Below are 27,292 nucleotides of genomic sequence, written 5' to 3'. Positions count from 1 at the left end.
AACATTTATCTGATAATGACACTCAAACATGATTCTGTTGAATTCGGTTAATTGGCTATTTTACCATTATTAAACCAATTACAATATCATAGTACCACACACACGCACGCACGCGGGACGCACACACGCGGCACGCACACACGCGGCACGCACATACGCACGCACGCACATATGCGGCACGCACGCGCGAAGCAGGCACGCAGCGGGTACGCAGCAGGCCCAACAGCATCCTGCGACTGACAGGGACTTACGCGTCCTCTTTAAAGCAGTTTCGTCATATATTAAAACCGTAACCTTGCATTTAAACTGGTCAAAAGATCAATTTCCTCTGCAAAACTCCATAAACCAGTATACTCAATGCAAAACCGATCGTACTCCATTGAAACACGGTATAAAATCGTCCAGCACGATTGCAGTAGTTCTTTGAGCAGACGCACACGTGGAAGCGCGAGAAGAGCGAGATGCCACGCGATAGAGGGACGAGAGTAGCCGTCGGGGAAGCGAGACAGGCGTCTGACTCTCTCTGTCGACAAAATAAAAGTATTTTTCAGTGCTGCTTGGAAAGCCGGAGCTAATTTGGATAAATATTACAAGTAGAAGGAGTTGAAAATAAAGTTCCAGTTAATCCGGTTATAATATAAGAATTAGACTTTTCGTTCTTCGCGACATCTATTGTCAAGTAGCGGTAATGATAATTCCACTACTCGATCGATGCTAGCTGTCGAGTCGAGTGTCAACTACGAAAATAATAAGCGTTTTGGTACCAACACTGATGTATGGAGTGAGCACTCTTACTTCTTATTTCTCTATGGTGGCAACATACGTAGCCAATTTGGCACAATATATGCGGATTGGAGACTCCCAAACCAATTAAAGTATGTTATGAATATTGAGTTTCATATTTGAAAACACTCAAAAGCGAATATTACAAACAATAAAATCTAGATGGATCGATTTTTTAACCCTCGGTTAGCCTCTGGTTTGACACTTAAACATTATTGTACCACTCCTGCACTTTATATTTACTTGGCATTGCTTTTTTTTCAACTGAAAAGCTTTTTCGGCCTGTTATTTTGACCTCCAATAACGCCAGCATAGTGGACCATATCTAGGAATGTGGACGAGTAAGCACTAAGGACCACATAGGAATGTTGATGAGTGACGATTTAGGAATGTTGGCGAATCAGTACAGTGGACCAAATGATAAGTTAGTTAAATGATAAGGTGGCTTAGCGACCTTAAAGCTATACTTTGATTGCCTTCTTTATGCATGCCATACGATTAATAATAATAATAAGTTAAGAAGGTGACGAAATAGGATCGTGGACGAGCGGCCCTGAGCCGGGACACGACTTACTCTGAGAGCATACTCCAACTTTGCCATCCGTCGACTGACGTAGTGGCTGCCCAAAGCCGGGTTGACGTTGTTCCGACACGTGCGCTGGTGGTACACGGCTGAAAGAAACGAAACTACATTAAGGTTTATAATACTCCAAAGTGGTACATATAAAAAACTTACTAATATACAAAATCTATAACATTGGTCACTAAAATTTAATGCCGTGAAATCGTGATTTCAAGTCAGTACATTTCGTGCCCCACACGCCACGACATCATATCAAGTCGTGGTTTTGGTCAGGTTTGTATACGTGCCATTTTTGACGTGGCGTTGATGACACTTTATTACTTCATTGGCGTGGCGGCGAAAAGGTTAATATATGTATGTGTGGTGGAACTCGTGGCCAGACAAGACAGAATAGCAATGATTTCATGAAAAGATCGGTTGGCTACATAATAAAAAGTGAAACCTAAGTGATAAATTCTAAAATGGTATAATTTCATGAAATTATCGAGTTCTATGATCTGGCCACGACATAAATAAAGGTTGCAGTATACTGACTGGTGATGTCGGTGAATCGAAGCGAGCACCCGCCCGTCCAGGCGCCCCACATGTAGAACCCTCCGCTACCATTCACGTGCCAACCTTCCCTGAAACATTCGTAACCTTAATCCTTAGTGTAAGGCCTGAGTGGACAGTGGCCTGTACACCTAATGCAGTATAGTATTAGTAAATCATAATCATGATATTTGCCCGTTGAGGACTTTACAGTGTTTTCTGTCGGAGTGTGACAGGTAGTTCGTAGACACACACGAGACACTGACGCCGGCACGGGCTTATGAAGTGCAATACGAGTACACTTGCCTGTTGAGGAACTTGCACTGTTTCCTGTCGGAGAGTGGCAGGTCGCTCGTAGACACACACGAGACACTGACGCCGGCACGGGCTTATGAAGTGCAATACGAGTACACTTGCCTGTTGAGGAACTTGCACTGTTTCCTGTCGGAGAGTGACACACACGAGACACTGACGCTGGCACGGGGTTATGAAGTACAATACGAGTACACTTGCCTGTTGAGGAAGTTGCACTGTTTCCTGTCGGAGTGTAACAGGTAGCTCAAACACGCACACGATACACTGACGCCGGCACGGGCTTATGAAGTGCAATACGAGTACACTTGCCTGTTGAGGAACTTGCACTGTTTCCTGTCGGAGAGTGACAGGTAGCTCGTAGACACACACGAGACACTGATGCCGGCACGGGCTTATGAAGTGCAATACGAGTACACTTGCCTGTTGAGGAACTTGCACTGTTTCCTGTCGGAGAGTGACACACACGAGACACTGACGCTGGCACGGGGTTATGAAGTACAATACGAGTACACTTGCCTGTTGAGGAAGTTGCACTGTTTCCTGTCGGAGTGTGACAGGTAGCTCAAACACGCACACGATACACTGACGCCGGCACGGGGTTATGAAGTACAATACAAGTACACTTGCCTGTTGAGGAACTTGCAGTGCTTCCTGTAGGAATGTGATAGGAAGGAGTCAGAGCACACGTGGTCCTCTTGCGGGATGCCGCCCTCATACATTCCGCACACGAAACACTGCCGACAAGATGACACATGGTGAATTTTATGACAAATGCTGGTTAAGTAGATGGAAACTCGAATCCCGTAGTACTTTTAGCGTCGAGTGTTGCAGGGCGCAGCAAATGGTTGGGTCCCGTCGGTGCGGTACCGCAATGATCCTGACGAGCCGGTTTTATTTCTTTTCCACCTTCTAAACGTACAATGTATGACATAACACTTAGATATGTCACATTTTTTGTGATAATATTCTGTTAACAGAGTGTAAATTATTCTATCGTAAAATACGAATATGACACAACATTTATAGTTTAAAGATATTTTTATAAACCGAATGACATAAATTGTCATTTATAGCATATTTTTTGTTATTTTAGGAATTATTAAAGAAATGATTTTGCGAAATGAATGTGGCACAATTGTATTCTCAGCCGACGATTATGTTACAATGTTCTAATGTTTACGGTCGATGAGGTGATAGTACAAAACGTTGATTTTCAAGAATTTTATTTGTATATCGTTGTAATTATCACTTCTCCGCTACCTAAAGGTTGTCTGGTAGAGATCGCTCTTTAGCGATACGACCGCATGTTGTGACCTCTGTCTTCATGTAATCTGTAAATGTTATTTTGAGGTTGTGCAATGAAGAGGATTTGTATTGTATTGTATTAAGGAAAACTGCGTTTGTTTTTAAATTTGTGGGGTTTATTACTTTCAAATACTTAATAACATTCAAATAAGTGATAAAATGTGTGCAACTTGGTTAACTCTAGAAATCCTCCTAGCTTATTAATGCTGTCCTACATGGTGGACACTTAGCCAAAACCATTTTTTCTAAAAACACAATAATAGGTAATGTGTAAACTATAAGGAAAATCCAAATTTCTTGAATGCAAATTTGTAGCTATGTAAATTGTCTATCGAATAATGTACACAGGTACGCGTTATTTATATTCATTGGATATTTCTGAGACATAACCGTTAAAAAGGGGTGGTTAACTGATGAACAAGTCACCCTACCTAACTATTTATGTATGTTTTCACCACACCAGCTGGTAAACGCTCTCTTCCAAGCCAATTCGAGTTTGAGTTATCAGATATGATTCCGATACGATACTGATCTAATAACTAAAACTCAAATTGGCCTTTTCAAATACTGATGAGAAAGTTGCATTTTAAACACAAGAGTCGCAAAGTAAAATAAATAAATATTAGTGGAAATCTTACACAGATCAACCTAGTTCCAAACTAAGCAAAGCTTTTAGTTTTTTACTATGATGTATACATACTTTAAGAGCCCGGTAACGATTTTAGAGCAAAAATTTAAAATTGACAGATCGTTGAAATTGTACACCTTTTGTTACGTAATGTCTAAATAACAAGTATTGGTTTCTATTAGCACGTTTTTTCATCTTGCCTTTTAATAATGAGGTCGCAAGCGTGCGTCCCCGGTAATAGGTGACGAGCAGGGACCTTTTTAAAAATTCATCAAAAAATTATGGTAGTAAATTATACAAAATGATGTATAAGAAAAGTTTCAGCAAATGTTGCAGATTGTTGAGGTATCAAAATTACGTTGAAACTAAGTCAATTTTAAGAGAAATTGTCACTTGTTTTGAAGTAATTTATGGAGAAAATTGATTTCGTCTGACTTTCATTTACATTACTTCAAATATATAATAACAAAAATGTAGTTTATTAAAGTTGAAGTACAGGATATGTGTAATACAAAATTACCATTTTTAGCAGTCGAAACTTTACGAAATTTACAAATAAGATCGACAAAATCACTGCTTTACGCGCGTTTAACTAAACGTCCATCAGAAAAAAATCATTACTAATTAGGTGAGTCTGTTTACAAAAAATTGATTTATTAAAATGAAAGATAACAAGACGTGCTAATAGAAACCAGTACTTGTTATTTCTAATAGTTAACAACTGTGTGTACAATTTCATGCGCTAAATCTGTCAATTTGACATTTTTGCTACTAAAATCGATAACCAGGATAACGGCCTCTTAATAGATGAATACAGTATACTTATATACATAGAAAACACCCATAACTCAGGAACAAATATCTGTGTTCATCACATAAATAAATGCCCTTACCGGGATTCCAACCTAGAACCATCGGCTTCATAGGCAGGGTCACTGCCCACTAGGCCCGACCACCCAGGACGGTCGTCAAATCAGATGTAAATTTTGAGTCATTTCATTTTGGCTGGTGGAATTGACTTTTAAATGATGATATTGAATCATATTTTTCCTACTCCTCTACTGTTATCTGTCATTTATGCATTCATTAACACGAATATAAGAACATACATAAAAGGTTTCAAGAAAAGTCTATATTGTCTATTCCTCATAAAAGCTCTAGTGCTTTTAATCGCTATAACGTTACTGCGATTAATGGCTACCAACATAACAAAACCAAAACGAATACAGTTTTAAACTAAGTGCATTGCTGCCAACTTATAAAAAAAAATTATAAAAATATTCATTTGGTTGCATAGTAAAAATAATTACTTCATAAGTCAGAAACACGCATGTGACACTCGTAATATAGCAACACCCATAGACTACGAAGACCGCTTAGCGTTGCTTGTTAGTCTCCGTAGGCTACGGTGGCCAAAATTGAGAAAAAACTGTCCAAAAATTTAATTTAGCAAGTAGCAAGTACCAGGGCCTCATGAGTTACGAGGAGGTGTCGCTGACCGGCCGGCCGCGGCCCGGGGCGGGCTGGGCGCGTAACAAGGTATGCTCGCGCGTCTTGGCTATATAATTTTGCTGTAATTTGTTTACCTAAATTAAGATTTATTTTTGTTGACTCGTAGGAAAAATATTGTATGCAACGTTGTATAAGTAGGTCAAAAAATGCTCGTGGCGTATTCCTTTACAATGTTCGCCTACGCCTTCGGCTCCGGCTCACATTGTAACTCACGCCACTCGCCTTTTTTGACCCTTCTTATACAACTGTTGCATAAAATACTATAATAGCGTTCATTAGGATTTGATTTGTATTGTTTTACAGTTAGTGTAACTATTCCTCGTATTGGTATGGTCTGGTGGGCACAAAAATATTGTGTTTCACTCGGTAGCAAAGTTTGTTGAACCCTCTTTTTACCTTGGATATGGTTTGTCCAGTAAGGTTATGTGGTGGCCAGGTAGGTGAGGGTGTCTCCGTGGTCGATGTAGTGGTAGGGCAGACCGGCCACCCTTTATCTGGATACGCTGACCAAACGCTGTTATTGAAGGTTTTGGCCCAGAACATTCTTTCCCAATAACTCCAGTATACGCTTGATATCTCTGAGAACGCTTGTACAATCTGGAAACGGAAGTATTTATTAATTTGATTATATTTTAATTTTATGTAATTACAGTGAAACTTACGTCTATTTATGTATTTATAATAACCGTTCGCTTCAAGTTGGCCGATCCCTCCCGGCCCACTTCAAATCAAATTAAAGCAAGAAATATTACTTTGCTTATCCGCGAGAAAATAACGTGTTCCTCAGGAGATGCTGGAGATGTTGACGGTCTGACACCCGACAACTGAAACAGTTCAGTTGTCGGATGTATTTTTACATGCAATTAATGTTCCCACCCTCCCACCGCAAAAATAAATACGCAAATAAATATAACAACCCACCACCAAAAGTACAAAACTCCTGAGAGAGGCGAATCCCTCGTAGAGAGGTGAAACACGTGTCGAGTTTTGTACTTTTGGTGGTGGGTTGTTACATTTATTTGCGTATTTATTTTTGCGGAGGGAGGGTGGGAACATTAATTGCATGTAAAAATACGCAAGTAAGTATAACGGGTTATCACTGATTGACTAACACGTTATTTTCTCGCGGATTAGCAAAGTAATATTTCTTGCTTCAATTAGAATGGATTTCCGCAAAGTAACGCCTGATTCTATTAATTATTTAAACATTTATTCAGCAAATAGGCCACAGGGGCACTTTTACACGTCAAATTTTTACAATCATAAAAATAACAAAATACAATTACAAATATGGAATCAATTAAATATTAGATACTTTATTAGAGATGCATACAGTCTCTAAATGTCGAATTACACAAAAAACTATGATAAAAATACAAACAACAAATAATAAAAATCTTTAGAGATGTAAAGGGTCTCCAAGGCTTGAATTATATAAATGATACATGAAATTAACAAATAGACAAGAACCGAAGGAAGTGTCTCACGTTAATGCCACTCAAAAGTGTTACATACTTATAACATAAGATGTAGCCCGTGTAAGCTTTAAACAGTCCGGTCTCCACAAACAGCACCCGTTCACGAGCATGACGCGTATCTCAGCCGTCGCCTCCCTCAACCTTCATTCGGGAAAGTGGCGACCCGAAAATAGTTCAATCTTTTTTTGTAAAATATACCTTAAATAATATCTAATATCCTCATATCTAAACCCATGAAAGTAATTTTTTGTTTATTTTTATTTTGCAAATTACTCAATAATAATTAATGTAATTTGTTTTAATGATAATACAGCTAATTAAATGTAGCTACTACTCGTATAAGTGTTCTATAAATGTACACGAGGCTTCACAAAACAAGTTGTAAGTGTATGATTCTTGTTGTCCAGCACTGTATTGGCTGTCGTCGGGTGAGGTCTCGCTAGCGTAATTTGCAGATCATGAAATAGTGGTCCAGTGTTGCCAGTTCGAGTCTCGCCCGAGACAGTGAATTTTTCCACTTTAAATATATTTTAAAGTAGGTAATTATTACCAAAGTCAAGTCATTGGGCGCTGGGGTCGTCGTCCCGTTCAGGCAATACACCCTGCAATAAATAAGAATAGCTGGAACAAGTTCGCAACTTCCAAATATACACGGTGTAAAACGAGGAACCCGATACTAACCACGCACTTCGGAGGCCAAAAGGAGCCAAAATGATTATATGAGTGTAAGTAAATTTCGACAAAAACATTTTTTTTTGTTTTTTCTCTTAGTTTTGAATGTCTTTGTACTACATAAAAAGTTAATGTCATGGTAAAACTGGCACTGAAAATGAATTTTTACGTTTTTTTTTGTAAAAATAAGTTGTTGCAAAGGTTACTGTTTACCTACTTTTTGACATCTATCAACAAGGATATTTAGATTACGCCCCATAATTCAATTCAATTCAATTCAATTCAATTATTTAATTCAGAAAATAAAATATAAATAAATGGCACCATCGCCATCAAAAAGGCGTTTTGCACTAAGAGTCGGAGTACTTAGATAATAGTCACCTGTTCCCCTGACGGTCTGTGCCCGGGGTAGTCATCGTGCAGCTGACTAATCACCTGTTCCCCTGACGGTCTGTGCCCGGGGTAGTCGTGGTGCAGCTGACTAATCACCTGTTCCCCTGACGGTCTGTGCCCCGGGTAGTCGTGGTGCAGCTGACTAATCACCTGTTCCCCTGACGGTCTGTGCCCGGGGTAGTCGTGGTGCAGCTGACTAATCACCTGTTCCCCTGACGGTCTGTGCCCCGGGTAGTCGTGGTGCAGCTGACTAATCACCTGTTCCCCTGACGGTCTGTGCCCGGGGTAGTCGTGGTGCAGCTGACTAATCACCTGTTCCCCTGACGGTCTGTGCCCGGGGTAGTCGTCGTGCAGCTGACTAATCACCTGTTCCCCTGACGGTCTGTGCCCGGGGTAGTCGTCGTGCAGCTGACTAATCACCTGTTCCCCTGACGGTCTGTGCCCGGGGTAGTCGTCGTGCAGCTGACTAATCACCTGTTCCCCTGACGGTCTGTGCCCGGGGTAGTCGTGGTGCAGCTGACTCATCACCTGTTCCCCTGACGGTCTGTGCCCGGGGTAGTCGTGGTGCAGCTGACTAATCACCTGTTCCCCTGACGGTCTGTGCCCGGGGTAGTCGCGGTGCAGCTGACTAATCACCTGTTCCCCTGACGGTCTGTGCCCGGGGTAGTCGCGGTGCAGCTGACTAATCACCTGTTCCCCTGACGGTCTGTGCCCGGGGTAGTCGCGGTGCAGCTGACTAATCACCTGTTCCCCTGACGGTCTGTGCCCGGGGTAGTCGTGGTGCAGCTGACTTCGCATTCTGAGTCGTGTCATGAGTGAGTATGCCAGGAGAGTGGCATTGTATGAGGTCAGGGGCTCTGTAAAGCTTGCTTGGAGTAGATAATAATTACCTGTATCCCTCATTGTCAGTGCACGTGGTACAGCTGGCTTTGCACTCTGAGTCGTCTATGTAGTAAGGAGATTGGTAAAACTCCGTGGGTTCCATGCTTCCTTGATCTGCTCGAAGCTTGACAGTCACTGCAAACATTGATAAACAGTTAAATATCAGAATCAGAATCAGAAATTTATTATAGAAACGAATTTCATTGTAAGATAAATATAAATATAAGAGAGTAGAGACTGCACGATCCCACAGTCAAACCGTGTAAACTGTTTGAGATGTATCATTTTATGTTAATAATAAATAATAAATAAATAATAAATAAAAGCAATGTTATTTTACATGTCAAGTATTTATAAATATATTATAGTATGTCACATTTCTAACAATTTGAATTATTATAAAACATAATTAATTATAAATACAGTTTTTTTTTTTTTAATATTATAGGACATTATTACACAAATTGACTAAGTCCCACAGTAAGCTCAATAAGGCTTGTGTTGAGGGTACTTAGACAACGATATATATAATATATAAATATCTATAAATACTTAGATACATAGAAAACACCCATGACTCAGAAACAAATATCCATGCTCATAACACAAATACATGCCCTTACCAGGATTTGAACCCGGGACCATCAGCTTCGTAGGCAGGGTCACTACCCACTAGCAGGGGGGTGTCACTACGCAGTTTAGGTATATTTGGCCGGCGCGCCTCCCGGGCAGGCGTATAGCAGCGGGCTGCCGCTCGGCTCGCACGATCACGATAGTCGTGTCACTGTCACGTGGCGCTCGCGCATATTTGAAAATACACAATGGATTTGAAACCTAAATCTCGATCTAATCCGTATAAAAGATATTGTTCTGTTTACTGATGTCTGAATAAACGGAAGAACAAGGAACCAGATATAACATTTTTTTTAAATTCTGGACGATATTGAAAGTTAAGTCATTTTGATGAATTTAAACTTTAAACCATAACATAAATACTCATTAATCAAATTCGATAACATTTTGATTTGTTTTGTTTGCATAAAACTAAAGCGCTTTAGACCAAATTAAAATGAATTACCTAGGTAAATACCTACTTCTAAGAATTTTTCAATAGCCTGGGGGTAAGGTCTATTAAGCACCTACTAAATTATTCCTTATGAATAACTTATAGGTACACACATATATCAACAACAATGTATCACAAAATGTTAAACAAGAAGGTACCTATAATTACGTCGTCAAGTAGGTTGATGATTGATATAGTCTAAGAGGTAGTGACCTTTTCACGAATCGTACTTTCTTTTCAATCATTTCGACATTCACACAACAAAACATATTTTTCACCACACCCGCTCGTACAGGCTGATTTTACCCTTTAAAAACAGTGAGTAAAGTTGCATTTTATCCTCTATAGAGTTAACGTAATTAGATTTTGATTTGTTGTTCACGCGTTAATTAGCTTGTTGGATAGACTAATAATACTTAAACGATTATTTTGAATAATAAATATTACATATAATTAATATTTATTACATGTAATTAAAATTGTTGCAATGAAAACAAATTGTAGTTTCCTCGAATAGGTGTGGTTAAATAGTTATTTATTATACAAGGGGGCAAAGTTGTTGTTTAATTTCTTGTTATTAAATTCAGACCCGAGGCAGCGAAAGATTTCAAAATTGATCCACGAGCGTAGCGAGTGGTTCAAATAGTGGAATTTTTAGCGTGTGAGGGCCTCGAAGCACGAGAGGTTAAACAAATTTTGCCGCCGAGTGCCTTCTCAGGAAATAAATGAGTACGTTCAAAAATTAGGGATTGCATTTACACACAATTTTAAGCACTATTTACACGGAAATCCTCGAAGTGAAATATTTCAATTACTGCAAGAGATTCATTTACGTAGGTAATTGCCATATTCGGGTTTCCCTGCGGACTATTTATTAAGATTGTATATTTTCAACTCTGAGATTTAATAATCGAACTTTTAAATTTGGGATAAATAATACTTAAAAGTAAAACAATTAAAACATAATGTTGTAATAGACACATTTGATTTTTTTACCTATTTGTATTTCATTTCGTTACAAATACTCAGTTAAACGCCCATCGGTCCAAAAAACTAACTTAACAATTAACATAATTAAGTTGCCAGCTCTTAGACTATGATTATGGCGCGTCGTCTTGGAAGCAAGCGTAAAGGCGGCGGCGCCCGATCGGTTCGCATTTCTTCTTTAGTTCCCGGAGTCCTTACTTAGTAAAAGTTAAAATAGACATCCTTAATTTATTGAATATTGGTTGCCCAGAAACAATATTAGGAACTGACCGACATATATTTCCGTGAGATGAGAATGAGACATACTATCTCCGGATAAAAATTTTATGTTTACAGAATCAACGTTTGTTATTCCTACATAATTATTTACCTTAAAAATAATTAGTAGGTATGGGTACAAAAACTTGTCAAGTGACAACCCTGTGCCGGCACTCACAGCTGGGTCATAAAACTGCGGCGCGCAAAGAAAATTCACGGTTCGTGCGCGGTTATAAGTTTCAATTTTGCTTGCAGGCGGCGAGTATAGGTATAATTTTATACCTAAATCTGACTTTTGTGAAGGAGTGAACTTTCTGTACGGTCGTACTATTAGTTATTCTGTGCCACTAGGCCAAACCGGTCGTCTAATAAAAGCAAAGTTTACATTTAAAATATATGCGCAGCTATTGCTGGGTAATTATTGACTTATTAGTTACAACCCGTCATCAGCCCGACACCTGTTTGCCACGGACACACTACACCTGCCTGGCTTGTGGTCGTGTTTGCCGCTCCCGTATTGGCCTACACAGCCATGAAAAGCACTGCCGCCCTACCTGACACTGTTTGAATAGTCTGTAATAGACTCAAAGGCCGATGATGATTAGTTACAGTATGAGTGGGCCAATGAGATCTTTTCAAGGTATTCGTCAATTGTGTAACAAGCCATATCTAGTAAAAAAAAATTAAGGTTGTTATTAAAACCTGCATTGCTAGGCGCATTTATTATGTTAGCTGGAAGACAGTTATATAATTTAGGTCCTAGTATACCGAGTGACCCTCGAACCAGCTAGCCTCCGCGACGGCACGACCAGCAGGTGCTGGCCGCGCGTTCCTCTGCCAGGGGCATGCTGCTGCGCGCGAGTCGGGTACGACCCGATGTTGGACGATACCGGTCGTGCAGGGCAGGCTTCAAGAATGAATACGCCAGGTAGGGTAAGCATTCTAAGCTCTTTGAATAGGCTCCGAGCGGGGTGATCGTGAGGTTTGTTAGCAATTATTGGAACAGCGCGCTTTTGGATCTTACACACCTTATCACGATCAGCCGCTGTCGCCCACAGGTCGACACCGTAAATCAGGATGGAGTGGAAGTAGCCGTAGCCTTTTTAATGTCATCAGCTGATAAGGTAGGAGCTAGCCTAGATAGCGCATAAGAAGCTGAGCTTAGATTGTTGCAGACGGCATCTTTATGGGGCGACCACGTGAGACCTGCGTCAATACAAAATCCAAGGTATTTTACCTGTGGTACTTGTGGTATGAGTACGTTGTTTGAAAATATATTGAGTTTCTCATTTTTAGTGTTCCGCAGCTGAAAATGCATGATGTGAGTTTTTTCAACGTTAAGGAGCATCCCGTTTGCCTTAAACCATAACGATATATTATAGACTGCCTCATTTACTTTGTATTTTAAGTCAGATACAGTATCGGCGTTTAGTATACATGTATCATCGGCAAACATTACATATTCCGGGTCGCTACTAGCTGCCGAGATGTCATTTACAAGCAATAGGAATAGGTAATTTCCCATTGTTGATCCTTGGGGAACAGCGTCAATGTCATAATCAAAATAACTAAACATAACAAACTTTTCTTCCTCCTGGCCTTATCCCACGTTATGTGGGGCGGCACAATGTTCTTCTCTTCCATTCTCCTCTATCTTTCGTTACCTCAGCACTCACTCCTTTCTTTCTCATATCCTCTTCCACACAATCCATCCATCGTTTTTTTGGGTCTACCATCCGCTTTCCGTCCAACAACATTAATTCCTAACATTTTTTTTCCTATATGGCATTCATCCGTCCTCATTAAATGCCCATACCACGCTAACCTACCACTCCTTATCTTCTCCACTACCGGTGCTACTTCCAAATTTCCCCTTATATACTCATTCTTAATCCGCTCCTTTCTCGTCACTCCAGACATCCATCTCAACATTCTCATTTACGCTACGTGCACTCTTCTTTCAGCTGTCAATTTCGTCGCCCAGCATTCTGATCCATACATCACAACAGGTCTCACGATCGTCCTGTAGATTTTCCCCTTAAGTTTAAGGGGCATTCGTGGATCGCAAGTTGTTACAGAGACCTGTCGCCATTTCGTCCATCCTGCATTTATTCTATTTTTCAAGTCACGGTCGATGTTGCCGTCACTTTGGATCAATGACCCAAGGTACCGGAAATCGGAGCAGACTGGCAGGGATACACCATCTAAGACAATATGGGAAAAACTGGATAAACCACTGAAATGGCAGAACATATGTTCCGTTTTAGTTCTGCTTATTTTCAGCCCCACACTTTCCAGCTTTTCTTGCCATTTTCCCAGCCTGTTCTGGACCTCAAGTGCATTTTCTCCGACAAGAACAATGTCGTCGGCAAACAGCATACACCAGGGTGCTTCCTCCTGTATGTTCGATGTCAGAGCATCCATAACCAGGAGGAACAAATACGGACTTAAAGCTGACCCCTGGTGGTGTAAACCTACCGCCACATTGAACTTCTCGGTTACTCCAGCTTCAGACCTGACGTGGGTAATGGGTCTATCATACATGGCTTGAATAAGCCACACATACTTCTCTGGCATTCCTTTCTCTGTCATAGCCCACCACAGCACCTTATGAGGACTCTATCGTATGCCTTTTCCAGGTCCACGAACACCATGTGTTTCTTCACCAAGTTCTTTCGTGCAAGTCTATAGGTATTTTTCGCACAATTGGCGAAGTACAAATATGGCGTCCGTAGTTCCCCGGCCCGGCATAAACCCAAATTGGTTCTGTGTTACCTCACTTTCTTCTCTCATTCGTCTAAACATAACTAAACATAACAAACATAAATGCATAAGGTTGAACAACAAAAACTATAGCGGACATGATCAATTAAGCTGTTTTTTAGGGTTCCGTAGTCAACTAGGAACCCTTATAGTTTCGCCATGTCCGTCTGTCTGTCCGAGGCTTTGCTCCGTGGTCGTTAGTGCTAGAAAGCTGAAATTTGGCATGGATATATAAATCAATAAAGCCGACAAAGTCGTACAATAAAATCTAAAAATTTAATTTTTTTTAGAGTACCTCTCCTACACGTAAAGTGGGGGTGAATTTTTTTTTCGCTTCAACCCTAGAGTGTGGGGTATCGTTGGAAAGGTCTTTCAAAACTAATAGGGGTTTTCAAGAAACATTTTTTGATAAAGTGAATATATTCGAAGATAATCGATCCGAAAGAAAAAAAAGTGTCCCCCCCCCCCTCTAACTTTTGAATCGTAGGTCCAAAAACTATGAAAAAAATCGTGGAAGTAGAGCTTAAGAAAGGCATTAAATGAAAACTATAGCGGACATGATCAGTTTAGCTGTTTTTGAGTTATCGCAAAAAGTTTTCCCTTCATAGTAAAAAGATTTACTTTAATTAGGTACTGATAATTATGCAAATTTGCCTATTTGTTTAACTCGGGTGAAAGGTACCGTTTCATCTCTTGGTTAACAATTTAAGCACACGCTCCAAGCTCCAGTTTAGCTTATTGTGACGGAAGAGTAACTACGGAACCCTACACTAAGCGTGGCCCGACATGCTCTTGGCCGGTTTTTATTTATTGCAAAAAGTGTGCCCTTAGTAAAATACGTATGAAACGCTGCGAAGGCATTTCCTTTGCTTGTTTTTACCCTACACTGAGCATGGCCCGACAAGCTCTTGGCCATTTATTGAGATCTAATTTGATTGCCCTAATTATCGTATACGAGTAATATTAGTATGAAAATATCAGTGGCGTACTCACGAGTGGTGAGCATGGTGGTCGTGGTGGTGGTCGGCGCCACGGTCAGCACGGTCAGGTTCGCCGCCTCTGTCCTGAACATATTAATGGCCTTAGACTTAGTCAAAGACGTCTAGTCTTACTGTGGCATACACTGTGTTTTTCAAACTCCGTTAATTTCAAGGGTTCCTGAGCATAAATTAAGTAAATTTCTCAAAGCCATAAACTCCATTTTAGAGATAATCAGTAATGTATTTTTATCTGGTCCCCACGAGCGTATACATTTGGCTTAGGGGTGTCTTTGGTTTTTGTTGTAATCCAGGGATAGACTAGGACAAATACGGACCAAAATCAATGTCCTGCGACACGTGTCGGTGACATCTCACGTGATTTCACCTGACATATCTAGTGACATCGCGCCACAAGTCCATAGGGACATCGTTCCAATTATGACACTCACTGGTAACATATGTCGCGCGATGTCGATAGACATGTCGAGCGAAGTCCGGCAACGTCGCACCAGTTCTCTCGACGTCGCTGGCGACACGTGTCGCAGAACTCGCAGAATATATGTCCCCTAGTGTATCCCTGGCTTTACTCCTAAGCGGAAATCAAAGGAATTTTAACTCAATGTTCAATCAGAGGAAATTTCAAACCCAATTAGTGTCAATAAAAAATAACTTACTTTGGTTTAGTAGTAGTAGTGGTAGAAGTAAGGCCTGGCACCACTCGTCCTTTAAAAATGTCCAGAAGTATTCCTGAAAACAGTTTGTTCATTTAATAAAATTATTTCTGTAGTTTTAATACTTAATAGGATAATTTCTAATGTCAATAATTCGGGGTATTACTGTAATGTTCTGCCGCCAGAGTGCGGCACAAGCGTCTTTCGTAAATCATAGTGTAAATTATACTGTGCCTTAAACTGTTCTTAGACAACTTTTCAAAAATAATAAAATTGGACATTGATGCATCAAGGCGGTTTGTTTACAAAGGGCCTACCGGGAAACGGGATAATTGAAATTTAGTTATGTGCCTCTTCATCGCTTGAATATGCAAGAGTGATAGAGAGGTTAGACAACAAAATTTAGATTTTCTTGTTTTGCGGTAGACCCTCAGATTGTGATGGATTGTGGTAGTGGGAAAGTGGTAACTTTCTCAGATGTTCTTACCTGGAATATCCATGCTGGCATTTTCAACGCGCGGAGTCAGGCCCACAACTAATAAAACAAAGAGATGATTTACCAAAATTAATAATAAAAAGACAAAATGAGCAATGCAAACAAATACAGTACATTTCAGTGTACTTTAAGAAATATTTTTGTCGCTCGACTCGCTGGTGTCGGGCGCGGTGGCAAATTCATCGCCCGACGACAGTTGCGAGGAGATGGAAAGTAGAAAAGTGGTAACTTTTTTAGATGTTCTTACCTGGAATATCCATGCTGACATTTTCAATGCGCGGAGTTAGGCCCACAACTATTAAAACAAAGAGATGATTTACCAAAATTATTATAATGGTTGATATCAATCCGAGGTCAATGAATGAACTGTGTCATAGCAACGATCAACTGGATTTACATCTAATGAAACCTGCTATAATTAAAAACCTCATGACATCTAGTTTCTTTGCTCCCCTGCCTGCAGAAGATTAGCATAGGTTTAATTTAATTATTGATTTAAATAAGAAACAAATACTTCATTCTTTTCTCATAGCATGTTTTGGCGTTTGTAAAGTCTTTAATTCTGTGCTAACCTGTAATATGACTACCTTTGTATCCTGTCCGTGGAAACCTGTAATTGGCTTCTCTGATACATATTTATGTTAACCTAGTTTTAGTTTACTTAAGCTGTTGGTTTTCCGAATAAAATAAAACATGTAAAAATGTTTTAACTGCATATGTGCAGATGCAAAATACGTGGAGGCAACAAGCGACCACGCACTTCTAGGGAAAATTATCTTATTCCTTTAAGTGAGCAATTATTCTTGTATATTTATATAAGTTCTAATTTTAAGTGAATTGTACACGTTCTTATGACAATAAATAATCTTTAAACCAATATATTTCGGGGATCTCGTAAACGGCTCTAACGAGTTCGATGAAATTTGCTATATTTGAAGGTGAAAAATCGATCTAGTTTTTTTTATGTTTTCCGAGCAAAGATATCGGTCTCCCCGATGTTAAACTTTCATGGAATTACATTTTCATACTTTTTCACATCTGCCAACTGCCAGGTGAGTACTACTTCACACTGTATACTCGTAGCGTTAAAGAATATCTCACAAATACCTAGAGGCCAAGCTTAATTGGCAGTAATTTTGATAGCCCAGTGTATGCGAGTGTTATTTTTAACAACAAACTATGACTTTTAAATAACCCTTCCACAGTATGGGCTACCAAAATATGTGCCAACTTAGCTTGGTCGAACTGTACCTACTCTGAATTTGACGTCGATACATAATTTGTCCATAATTTATATTTCTAAAAAAAATTTAATGTAAATAATATTTACTAAATATGTACATTATTATGTTATGTTTGACGATAATTATTTAAAATACGTATAAGTCTGAAATACAAATTTATATCGTGTTTTTATACTGAATAATAAAATTCTCTGAGTATCTTTAACATAATATGTGACATTATCTATGAAAAGGGACCTTATTGTCGATGGCGCTTACGCCGCACTGCGTAGCGCGGCGTTGTTTATAATATGGGAGCATCGTTGATAATGACGTAAGCGCCACCGACAATAAGGTCCCTTTTCATAGATAATGTCACATATAAGAAACAGTTTTGAATTATAACGAGATTGATTACCTCTTTCATATGGGATGTCACCGTAGTCCCCTTCAACGCGAGGCTTCAAGGCAACTGCAAAAGACGAATAACATAATATTAGGTCATTACCTATGAAATTGGTGTTTTGTATGGAGAACTTTAACGAAATTCGATTTTTCATACAATGAATTTTGCGGATTATTTTGTGATGACATTTTCAAACCAAACAAATTTTTGCCAGTAATCTGAGACATTTTTAAGGCACATTTTCTATCTCACATTTTTTTTTAATCTGTGCCGTCAGAAAAATATAAGTCATTTAAATACTGGAGCCGGCAGCACATGAAAAGAGCTGTTTTCAGGGCGGTATTCTGAATACATAAAACAATAAAAGTAGCAAATAATAGTATGTAAAATCGTTGTTATGTAGTGCCCAAATGAAATTAAAAAATACTTCGAAGTTACTATTAAAATAAATAAACTATGACATGACTAAATGACTTATGAACAAAAACGCCAATTTCATAGGTAATGACCCAATATAAAGAAAACTCCTAACACGCACATATGAAGCTAAAGTGTTAGAAAAACTATAGAAATTACAAGTAGCCTTACCACTGCGTTACTAGTATCAAATATATTCGCTAAAGTCTGCGCAACTTACTTTCTATGTATACATCTCGCTTTGACTAATATGCGAGTACGAGCGAGATGCATTCGGCAGACATGTCCAGCCCAGTCCCACTTGAGCCTGGCGGTCTTGACGCCTACATCTACAACTCGAGTTCTGGAGCGTAGTTCCGTGTTTCTGATTCTATCAGTTCTACGAACACCTAATATACTACGCTCCATCGCTCGCTGGCAAACCTTCAGTTTTGACTTTAGAGCCATATTTAAACTGATTAAAACTTTTAGAACGCCATTGGACTTTGATCCTTATCATTTTACTGATATGTGTTCAATTTCATATATGATGATATGATATATGTTTCTATCCATTCTTGTCAGACCACACATCCATCTTAACATTCTTATTTCCGCTACATGCAATCTCTTTTCATCCGTCACTTTTAGGGCCTAACACTCTGATCCATACATGGCGACCGGTCTTATGATGGCTTTATAAATTTTAGCCTTCAGTCGGAGGGGCATCTGGGCGTCACAAATTGTTCCCGTGACCAGTCGCCATTTCATCCATCCCGTGCTAATCCGGTTTTTTACGTCACGGTCAATATCGCCATCGCACTGCACGAGCGAACCGAGATGCTTGAAGTCGGAGCAGACCGGCAATGTACTCGTAACGCCATCGAGGTCTATGGCAGCGAAACCGGAGAAACTGCCGAAATCGCAGAACATATGTTCAGTTTTAGATCTGCTGATCTTCAGGCCAACAGTTTCCGCCGCCATTCCTCAAGTCTGCTCTGTACCTCGAGTCAGTCTTCACCCACAAGAACAATGTCATCAGCGAAAAGCATACACCAGGGTGCCTCCTCCGCTATATCCGACGACAGAGCATCCATAATAAGCAGAAAGAGGTAGGGACTCAGAACCGATCCCTGGTACTACCGTGACACTGAATCTGTCGGTGGTGCCAGCAGTTGACCGGACGCGTGTACATCAGTCGCCATCAGAGATATCGGAGCGGCCAAGGTGCTCACAAATATCTGAACACGCCTCTATTGTCAAGGAGCTAGACTGCGTGGTCATATATTTTTGAGCACCTCGGCCCCTCCGATATATCTGATGGTGACTGTACAACAACGGTTGTACATTGACCGAATTAGCTCCACATACTTTCCAGGCAGGCATTTCTCTTTCAGAGCCCACCACAAAACCTCTCGGGGTACTTTATTGTATGCCTTTTCGAGGTCTACAATCCGATATTGAATATATATTGAATTATATATTCAATAACTACTGTGAATATTCTTAATCACAGTAACTCAGTGGTCCTTGATTGTCTCGCAATTTGTATGAAAATACGTTACCATCTTTTTTACATTAATCAACATTAAATTATATTATTATATGAATTTTGGTCAACATATTCCTATAACTTGGTTATGGTGCTCTTTGTGCAGTTTCAAGTGGAATCGCGCTATGGTAAATGAAATGGGGTATAATACATCATAGTAGTTGTCTCGAACAACAACTATGTTTTTTTTCTCGTATAAGATTACCTTCTTCGTATGGGAAATTGCTATAGTCATAGCTCTTGGTGGTACTCGTAGTGGTAGTTGCTGAAACGGAACAAAATAAATTATTTAAATTAATCATTAATGTTTTAAGTGTTTTGACATGGATGTTTCATGAAGGAGATGTATTTTTATTATTATTTATTTATTTAGAACACATGTATACACTCATATATAATACATGTTTCAAAATTGCATAATACGCACAGAAACCTCCTCCTCCGGTCGAATTTGGGCACTTCCTAATTTGTATCTTTCCAAACTTGTCTACTTCCTAACCTGTCTCTTTCTAATCATGTCCACTTCCTAACTTGACTATTTCCTAACGTCACCACTTCCTAACTAGTCTATTTCCTAACTTGTCCGCTTGATAATTTATCTTTCCTTAGTGAAACATTTCCTTCCCAACTAAACTAGACTTCGCGGGGGTCCTACATATTTCAAATGAAATCCCTCAAATGAAAGCCGGACAAAATTGACCACACGCTGGTTTTGAGTAGCAGAGCTCGTGAAGCAAATGTAAAACAATAGATCAAAGTTATGGTTCTCTTTGTGCAGTTTCAAGTGGAATCGCGCCATGGTAAATGAAATGGGGTATAATCATCATAGTAGTTGTTTCGAGCAAAATAAACTATGTTTTTTTTTTCGTATGGGATTACCTTCTTATATGTCTAGGTACCTTTTATATGTCTGACCTCGTAGTAAATGAAGAAAGAAAGGCTACCTTTCTTCGAGCTTCAAGTGTCTGGTATCCCACCATACCCAATACGTACGGGATGGATATATACAGATGATTACTATAACTAGCTTATATCTAAAATAGGCCCTTGAGGCATTGTACCAAGGATGCTGGCGGCATTTCCTCGTTGTATTGCAATACTGATACGTTGTGCGAGGAAGCCACCAGCTCTTCGGTCACCAGTTACGTCAACCAGACGTTTCGTGATTTCTCCAAAAAACTTGTGCGCGCTGGGACCCCATGGACCAAGAGTTTCAACGCCAAATGGTACAAAATGGTACTATCTACCTAGGCTCTTATATTTATTACGTTTACTTTTAAAAAAGTGATTTAATAATTTATCTTAATACAGTGGAATACCTTATTGCGGGTATCTTACCAGTCAACCATAGGGCAAATCTGAAATGTGTCAAGGTGGGTGCAGTGACAAAAAAAGAACATGTTACCTCCTTTTCTACATAATTAAGCGTTGGACGCAGTCTTTTTAATTTCATTGTATAAAATCCAAAATCAACAATAATCGTTCTTTCACCGGTCTTCCTCAAATGAAAATCGGTTTTTTGTTTCTTAAAAATTGTTTGTGACAATAACTAAAAAAAAAAACCTACAGAAATCAATTTACCAATTCAATTTTAATAATTATAAGGTGAGACGGGGTAAGACGAACACCGGGACAAAAATAACACTTTATTTGTACCTACCCCATTTCGTTTATCAAGGCGGGATTCCACTTGAGACGGTCAATACAAGTAGTGCCAACAAAAGATACCCGGCAAACTTTTTTTGCGGCGTCGTGTCTTACATGTAACTGTCCAGTCTTGATTCTCTTGTGTTATTATTTGACCAGACCCTGGCTTTGAATAGCAGAGCTCGTGAAGCAATTGTAAAACAATAGATCAAAGTTATGGTTCTCTTTGTGCAGTTTCCAGTGGAATCGCGCAATGGTAAATGAAATAGGGTATAATCATTATAGTAGTTGTCTCGAGCATAATAAACTGTTTTTTTTTCGTATAGGATTACCTTCTTTGTATGGGAAATTGCTATAATCATAGCTCTTGGTGGTACTCGTAGTGGTAGTTGCTGAAACGTAACAAAATAAATTATTTAAATTAATTATTAATGTTTTAAGTGTTTGGACATGGATGTTTCATGAAGGAAATGTATTTTTATTATTATTTATTTATTTAGAACACATGTATACAGTCATATATCATACATATCTCAAAATTGCATAATACGCACATTCCTCCTCCGGTCGACTTTGGCCACTTCCTAATTTGTATCTTTCCAAACTTGTCTACTTCCTAACATGTCTCTTTCTAATCATGTCCACTTCCTAACTTGACTATTTCCTAAAGTCACCACTTCCTAACTAGTCTATTTCCTAACTTGTCCGCTTGATAATTTATCTTTCCTTAGTGAAACATTTCCTTCCCAACTAAACTACACTTCGCGGGGGTCCTACATATTTCAAATGAAATCCCTCAAATGAAAGCCGGACAAAATTGACCACACGCTGGTTTTGAGTAGCAGAGCTCGTGAAGCAAATGTAAAACAATAGATCAAAGTTATGGTTCTCTTTGTGCAGTTTCAAGTGGAATCGCGCCATGGTAAATGAAATGGGGTATAATCATCATAGTAGTTGTTTCGAGCAAAATAAACTATGTTTTTTTTTTCGTATCGGATTACCTTCTTCATATGGGATGTTGCCATAATCATAGCTCTTGCTGGTAGTGGTAGTTACTGAAACGTAACAAAATAAATTATTTTTTAATTAATTATGAATGTTTTAAGTGTTTGGACATGGATGTTTCATGAAGGAGATTTTTTATTATTATTTATTTATTTAGAACACATACAGTCATGTATGATACATATGTCAAAGGTGCATAATACGCACATAAATCTTACTGCTAAAAAGACTTGGAGGTTCATAAAATATGTATTATGTAACAGAAAACTGTAACAAAAAAAATTTTTTTTACCAGACTTAATATATATTTGACCGAAGCGTTAGCGAAGGTCTACGTTTTGTGACCAAGGCAATTTGCTTTCGTATGCCCGGATGTTTTCCTCTAAAGGGCGCAATTCTCAACTGAATCTCGCGAAATTTTGTAAGCAGGTTCTGTCGTTTTGTAAAATGTTCAAAATGGTAGAAATTGGCATAAAGGACTTAAGTGCCATTGCGGTCAATGGCACTTAAGACATTTCATGTCAATTCATTTATCTGCCATAAATTGTATGTTGACATAAGATGGTACATTTTTTACATGTTGTTTGGTCTCAATACAATTTTACCATGCGATTAATTATAATAAACTATGTAGCATGCGATTAATTTTATCTTACATTTAATTTCGGCACAGCTCAAAAAGATATTTCTTTAGACTAGGTTAGAATAAAACTATTTAGTAGGCGAAAGAGACTTATTTAATTTCGGTTCGTAAGGCGTTGTAAATCTTTGCCGGAGTTGTAAATCTCAAAAACATTGCTCCACTTACCAACAGGAGTCTGTACCCGTAGTGTAAATAAATTCGATTTCCAAACGTGACGTACGCGTTTGCGTTTAGTCTCATTTTGTATTGAATTTCGAAAAGCGCGCCAAGCGGGACGTTTTGGAAACTCAAAATCCTATACAAAATGACACTTAACGCAAACGCGTTCGTCACGTTATGATGTCGATCACAGTTACACTAGGGGTACTGAACGTCATGCACAAATATTTTATTGAGGCTATCACTATTAAAATTGGTTTTTGGCGGATATAAATCAGGATATTGCCGTACAAGCTTACAGAGCTCCATAATATACAGCGCTGACAGATTGGGTAAGCCTTTTTTTTGTTTTTACATATTTTAAGCTTATCGATCTTATCGCGAGGTCTACAGCTCACACAGCCGCTAGTTTAGTAAATTGTACGTTGTATGAAATTACCTTTATCATACGGAATATTGCCATAATCACTGTCCGGGATTGCGGGCATTCCGGGGGAAGCTGCCGGGGTCGCTGGAACACAAAAGCTATATGAGATGCTGGCTGATGACGCAGAGCATTCACCGTTGAAGATACATATTGGCTGATTGAAGAAAGCTTGGCGGGAAAATTCTTAATGTGGCCAAAATTGGTGAAAAATCTCGCGGTGTTTCAGTACTTCTCAGTTAATATGTTCGCGATAAACTCAAAAAATACTGAACGGATTTTTATGTGGTCTTCCTTTTTTTTAAAGCACGTCGGTGGCAAACAAGCATACGGCCCGCCTGATGCTCAGCTGTCTCCGTGCCTATGGAATGGCGTCCATAGGCTATCTATAGAGTGATTCTTGAGGAAGATTAAAGCTGAAAACGCAGAGCCTCAACCGTTGAAGAATACGTACATATTCTTTAAATGATGAATTACATGAAGCGTTCTGCTCCATTAAGAAAGGATATGTTAGTGTAAATAATATCGCTGGAATGGCTGGTCTTTCTTCGAGTATTCTAAAAAGCCAAGTATTTTACACGGGTAGCCTATGGGTCAATTACGCTGAAAGCCTATAATGCTCTTCGTATCGAGTATCCTTCAGTGCCTTCAGAGTCCTGTTGGGCTTTACACGGTTCTGTAGCGCGTCGGGAATGTTCGCCGAGGCACGTAATCATAATAATTTATTCGTAAAACATAGGTACAATAATTTGGCCTTATATACACTACACTATCACGTACCGACGGCTTTTATGCGATCAAGCGAAAGCGGGTCGTGTAATCCCTCTACGCTACTCGCTTTTCGCTTCTAGCTAATCGTCGCCGGTTAGACGTTGCCTTAGGATTGAAATCGGTACTTTACCGATACTACCAATTCGTCTGGACTATTGACAACGATAAAATACCTACCAGGATTTTCATAGGGAATATCCCCAATATCGTTCTTTATATTTGCTTGAACAAATGCGTCTAAACAAACCAGTAGAACTTGAATAAGCATTATCAAAATATACCAAATACCCTTATAAAACAATAATCAAATATGAGTATCGAGTAGTGTAAACGTCAACTGACACAAATAGTCATGAACAAGTTAAAGTTCTTTCAATAAAGACAGAAGAAGGTAGTAAAAGGTAGCCTTTTTGTAACTTTGACGGAAAAGAGGTGTGTATAAGTAATATGTATGGAGTGTGGAATTAAGAGAAGAGACATCTCTTATGGTAGAACTGTTGCAAAAGTGTCCAGCTGTCAGCTATAAATAATAGTTCCAAATCTCTCCAGAGTAGCGCTAGAGTAGCTAAGAACCTAGGCGCTATCGACGGAGTGAAGTGCGCTGTCCATGATTTGATTTTTTTGTTCAAGTATTCTAGGTATTGTAGCGCCACCTATTTAAGGTTTTTTGATGACACTTTTTGGTACATGGAGATTTATTTCCTTTATCCACCTTCCGTAGTAATATGTATGACGCCAATGTCTGCTGTGTGACTGTCTGTGGCATCGTAGCTCTAAAAGTATTCTCAAAGGGATGGACTGATTTCGATGAGTTTTATTAATGTGAAAGCGAGTTTCCTTGCGGTTGTTCTTAGCTATGTTTGAAAAATCGATCCAGTAATTCGAAGCTATCCAGAACGATGTAAAGGTATTTTTGGCGTAAAATAGATTTTTTTGGCATAATGCGTTTACAAAACACTGATTTAAACTTTCACGATTTATACACATTATTAACTAACACAAACTGGACTTAATCGCGTATTCAGTTTTAAAATTTACCTCCGACGTTTCGAGGACGGCGTTGTCCGAGAGAGAATAATGCGTTTAGTTTTTAATTGAATACTTAAGTATCGTAGAAATCACTGTTATCGCGTTTACTTTGATATACAGCATGCGTGAGCCAGTTTCAGGCCTGCGGGCCGATTTTTAAATTTCGAGCGCTCGATATCGTTACTCGAATATCTGTGGAAAACGGCGAAGCTATTTATGAAATACCAGCACTAAAAAATGGACATCTAGTGGTATTGACCACTCATTTTCAATTTAATTAGAATTGAAATGCCTGGTATGGAGATATTCAAAGAGCTTATAATCACAACGTTCTACCTATGATATAAATATTATTAAAATGTAGAGGGAGGGAGATTACACGAAACCGAGCGCTCGAAATTCAAAAAGTGACATCCGCCTGTATTATAAGGCGGATGTCACACTGCAGCACTTCGCAGCGACGTCCGGTGCTGCGGTTTTTAGTTTAGTACTGCAGAATCTATATTTGTATACAAAAACCGTATGGTATAACACAGTGGCTCCGCGTCTTCGTGCGAAGTGCGAAACTTTATACATCGAGATCCTGTTTGCACAAAAATCCGGACGGAACTTCGCAGTTCGGCCCTGGTCATGCGTATAGTATCTCTATATAGTTTGTGCAGGTCATGACTCTGTCCAAGAGACCATCTGTCCATAACTGTAGTATAAGCATCAATCCTATTTCATATTTTTAAAACTGAATGTTTCTTCAAAATATAGTACAGTGTGTATTTTGGATTTCGTCTTAAGTAACAGAGCATAATTAATTATCATTTGAAATTTTTCCGAGCGGCAAGTATTTTGTACATAATTTTATTTATACTACGTCGGTGTCCACCATTGGGTCAAACAGACATTTGTGTAGCGCTTTCTCTGCTACTCCTACTGAAAGTTCCATAAGAGCATCTCGTTCGATCATCTGCCGGTTCTACCATTTCATCTCTATACTTATTGTACTCTATGCGATTACTTAACACTGGCACAGGCTGGGCTATCAAAATCGCTGCTAACTTAGCTTGGTCTGACTCATGTAGTACTTTTTTTTATACTACGTCTGTGTCAAATAAGCATATGCATATGCATAAATAAGCATACGTCGGTGGCAAATAAGCATACGGCCCGCCTGATGGTAAGCAGTAGTTCTGTAGCTTATGTACGCCTGCAACTCCAGAGGAGTTACATGCGTGTTGCCGACCCTAAACCCCCCCCCCCCCCCCCCCGTTGAGCTCATCATGGTTACTTATGAATCTTATGATTGTGTGGTAGAGTATAACTTTTTGTAGTGTTACATGCAATCACAAATGTTCCTTCAGAACTTACTTGCTTAACAATCATAACGAAGAGGACAACTCGCAAAAAGTGAAATATGCGTTGTTAAAGAGTCCCGTTCTGGTCATCATCAGCAGTTCCACTTCATCAAATGACACTAACTGTTTTGGATGAAAATGCTTGGTTTGTTGATGAAAATACTGAAATCGCTATATGTATGCCTATAAGATTTGAGGAGTTCCCTGGATTCCTCGTAGATCCAATAAAATTGAGTTTCTATAACACCTGGACCAACTACAGACTCTATAGTACCTATACTGAAACATAATTTTCCAAATCGGTTCAGAAATGACGGAGTTCTGAGGTAACAAACATAAAAAAAAGACGGTCGGATTGATAACCTCCTCCTTTGTTGAAGTCGGTTTT

General features: G+C 39.2%; 2 protein-coding genes across 4 annotated transcripts; both read right to left on the bottom strand.

Moving 5' to 3' along the window:
- Positions 1-245: 245 nt before the first annotated feature.
- On the bottom strand, positions 246-16,372 carry LOC133531976 (uncharacterized). Of its 3 annotated transcripts, XM_061870434.1 has the most exons (4): positions 16,295-16,343; positions 15,150-15,883; positions 9,091-9,217; positions 6,866-7,737 (listed from the first exon to the last, which is right to left on the bottom strand). In XM_061870434.1, the coding sequence occupies exons 2-4, from the start codon at positions 15,226-15,228 to the stop codon at positions 7,575-7,577; spliced, it is 369 nt and encodes a 122-aa protein (XP_061726418.1). In that variant the 5' UTR covers positions 15,229-15,883; positions 16,295-16,343; the 3' UTR covers positions 6,866-7,574. The 3 variants fall into 3 exon arrangements, 2 of the variants coding, with proteins under 2 accessions (XP_061726418.1, XP_061726417.1); XR_009801627.1 differs by lacking the exons at positions 15,150-15,883; positions 16,295-16,343 and adding an exon at positions 246-2,946 and having other exon boundaries at positions 6,054-7,737; positions 9,091-9,384; XM_061870433.1 differs by having other exon boundaries at positions 15,150-16,372.
- Positions 16,373-20,779: 4,407 nt separating this feature from the next.
- LOC133531975 (uncharacterized) lies at positions 20,780-26,159 on the bottom strand. The gene is made up of 4 exons (XM_061870431.1): positions 24,707-26,159; positions 23,774-23,845; positions 22,529-22,582; positions 20,780-21,919 (listed from the first exon to the last, which is right to left on the bottom strand). The coding sequence occupies exons 1-4, from the start codon at positions 24,795-24,797 to the stop codon at positions 21,807-21,809; spliced, it is 330 nt and encodes a 109-aa protein (XP_061726415.1). The 5' UTR covers positions 24,798-26,159; the 3' UTR covers positions 20,780-21,806.
- Between the last annotated feature and the right edge of the window lie 1,133 nt (positions 26,160-27,292).

This window comes from Cydia pomonella, chromosome 26 (genome assembly GCF_033807575.1).
Source record: "Cydia pomonella isolate Wapato2018A chromosome 26, ilCydPomo1, whole genome shotgun sequence".
NCBI classification, from domain to species: Eukaryota; Metazoa; Arthropoda; class Insecta; order Lepidoptera; family Tortricidae; genus Cydia; species Cydia pomonella.
Note: the sequence above shows the minus strand (reverse complement) of the source record. Positions and strands in the feature narration are given on the sequence as shown.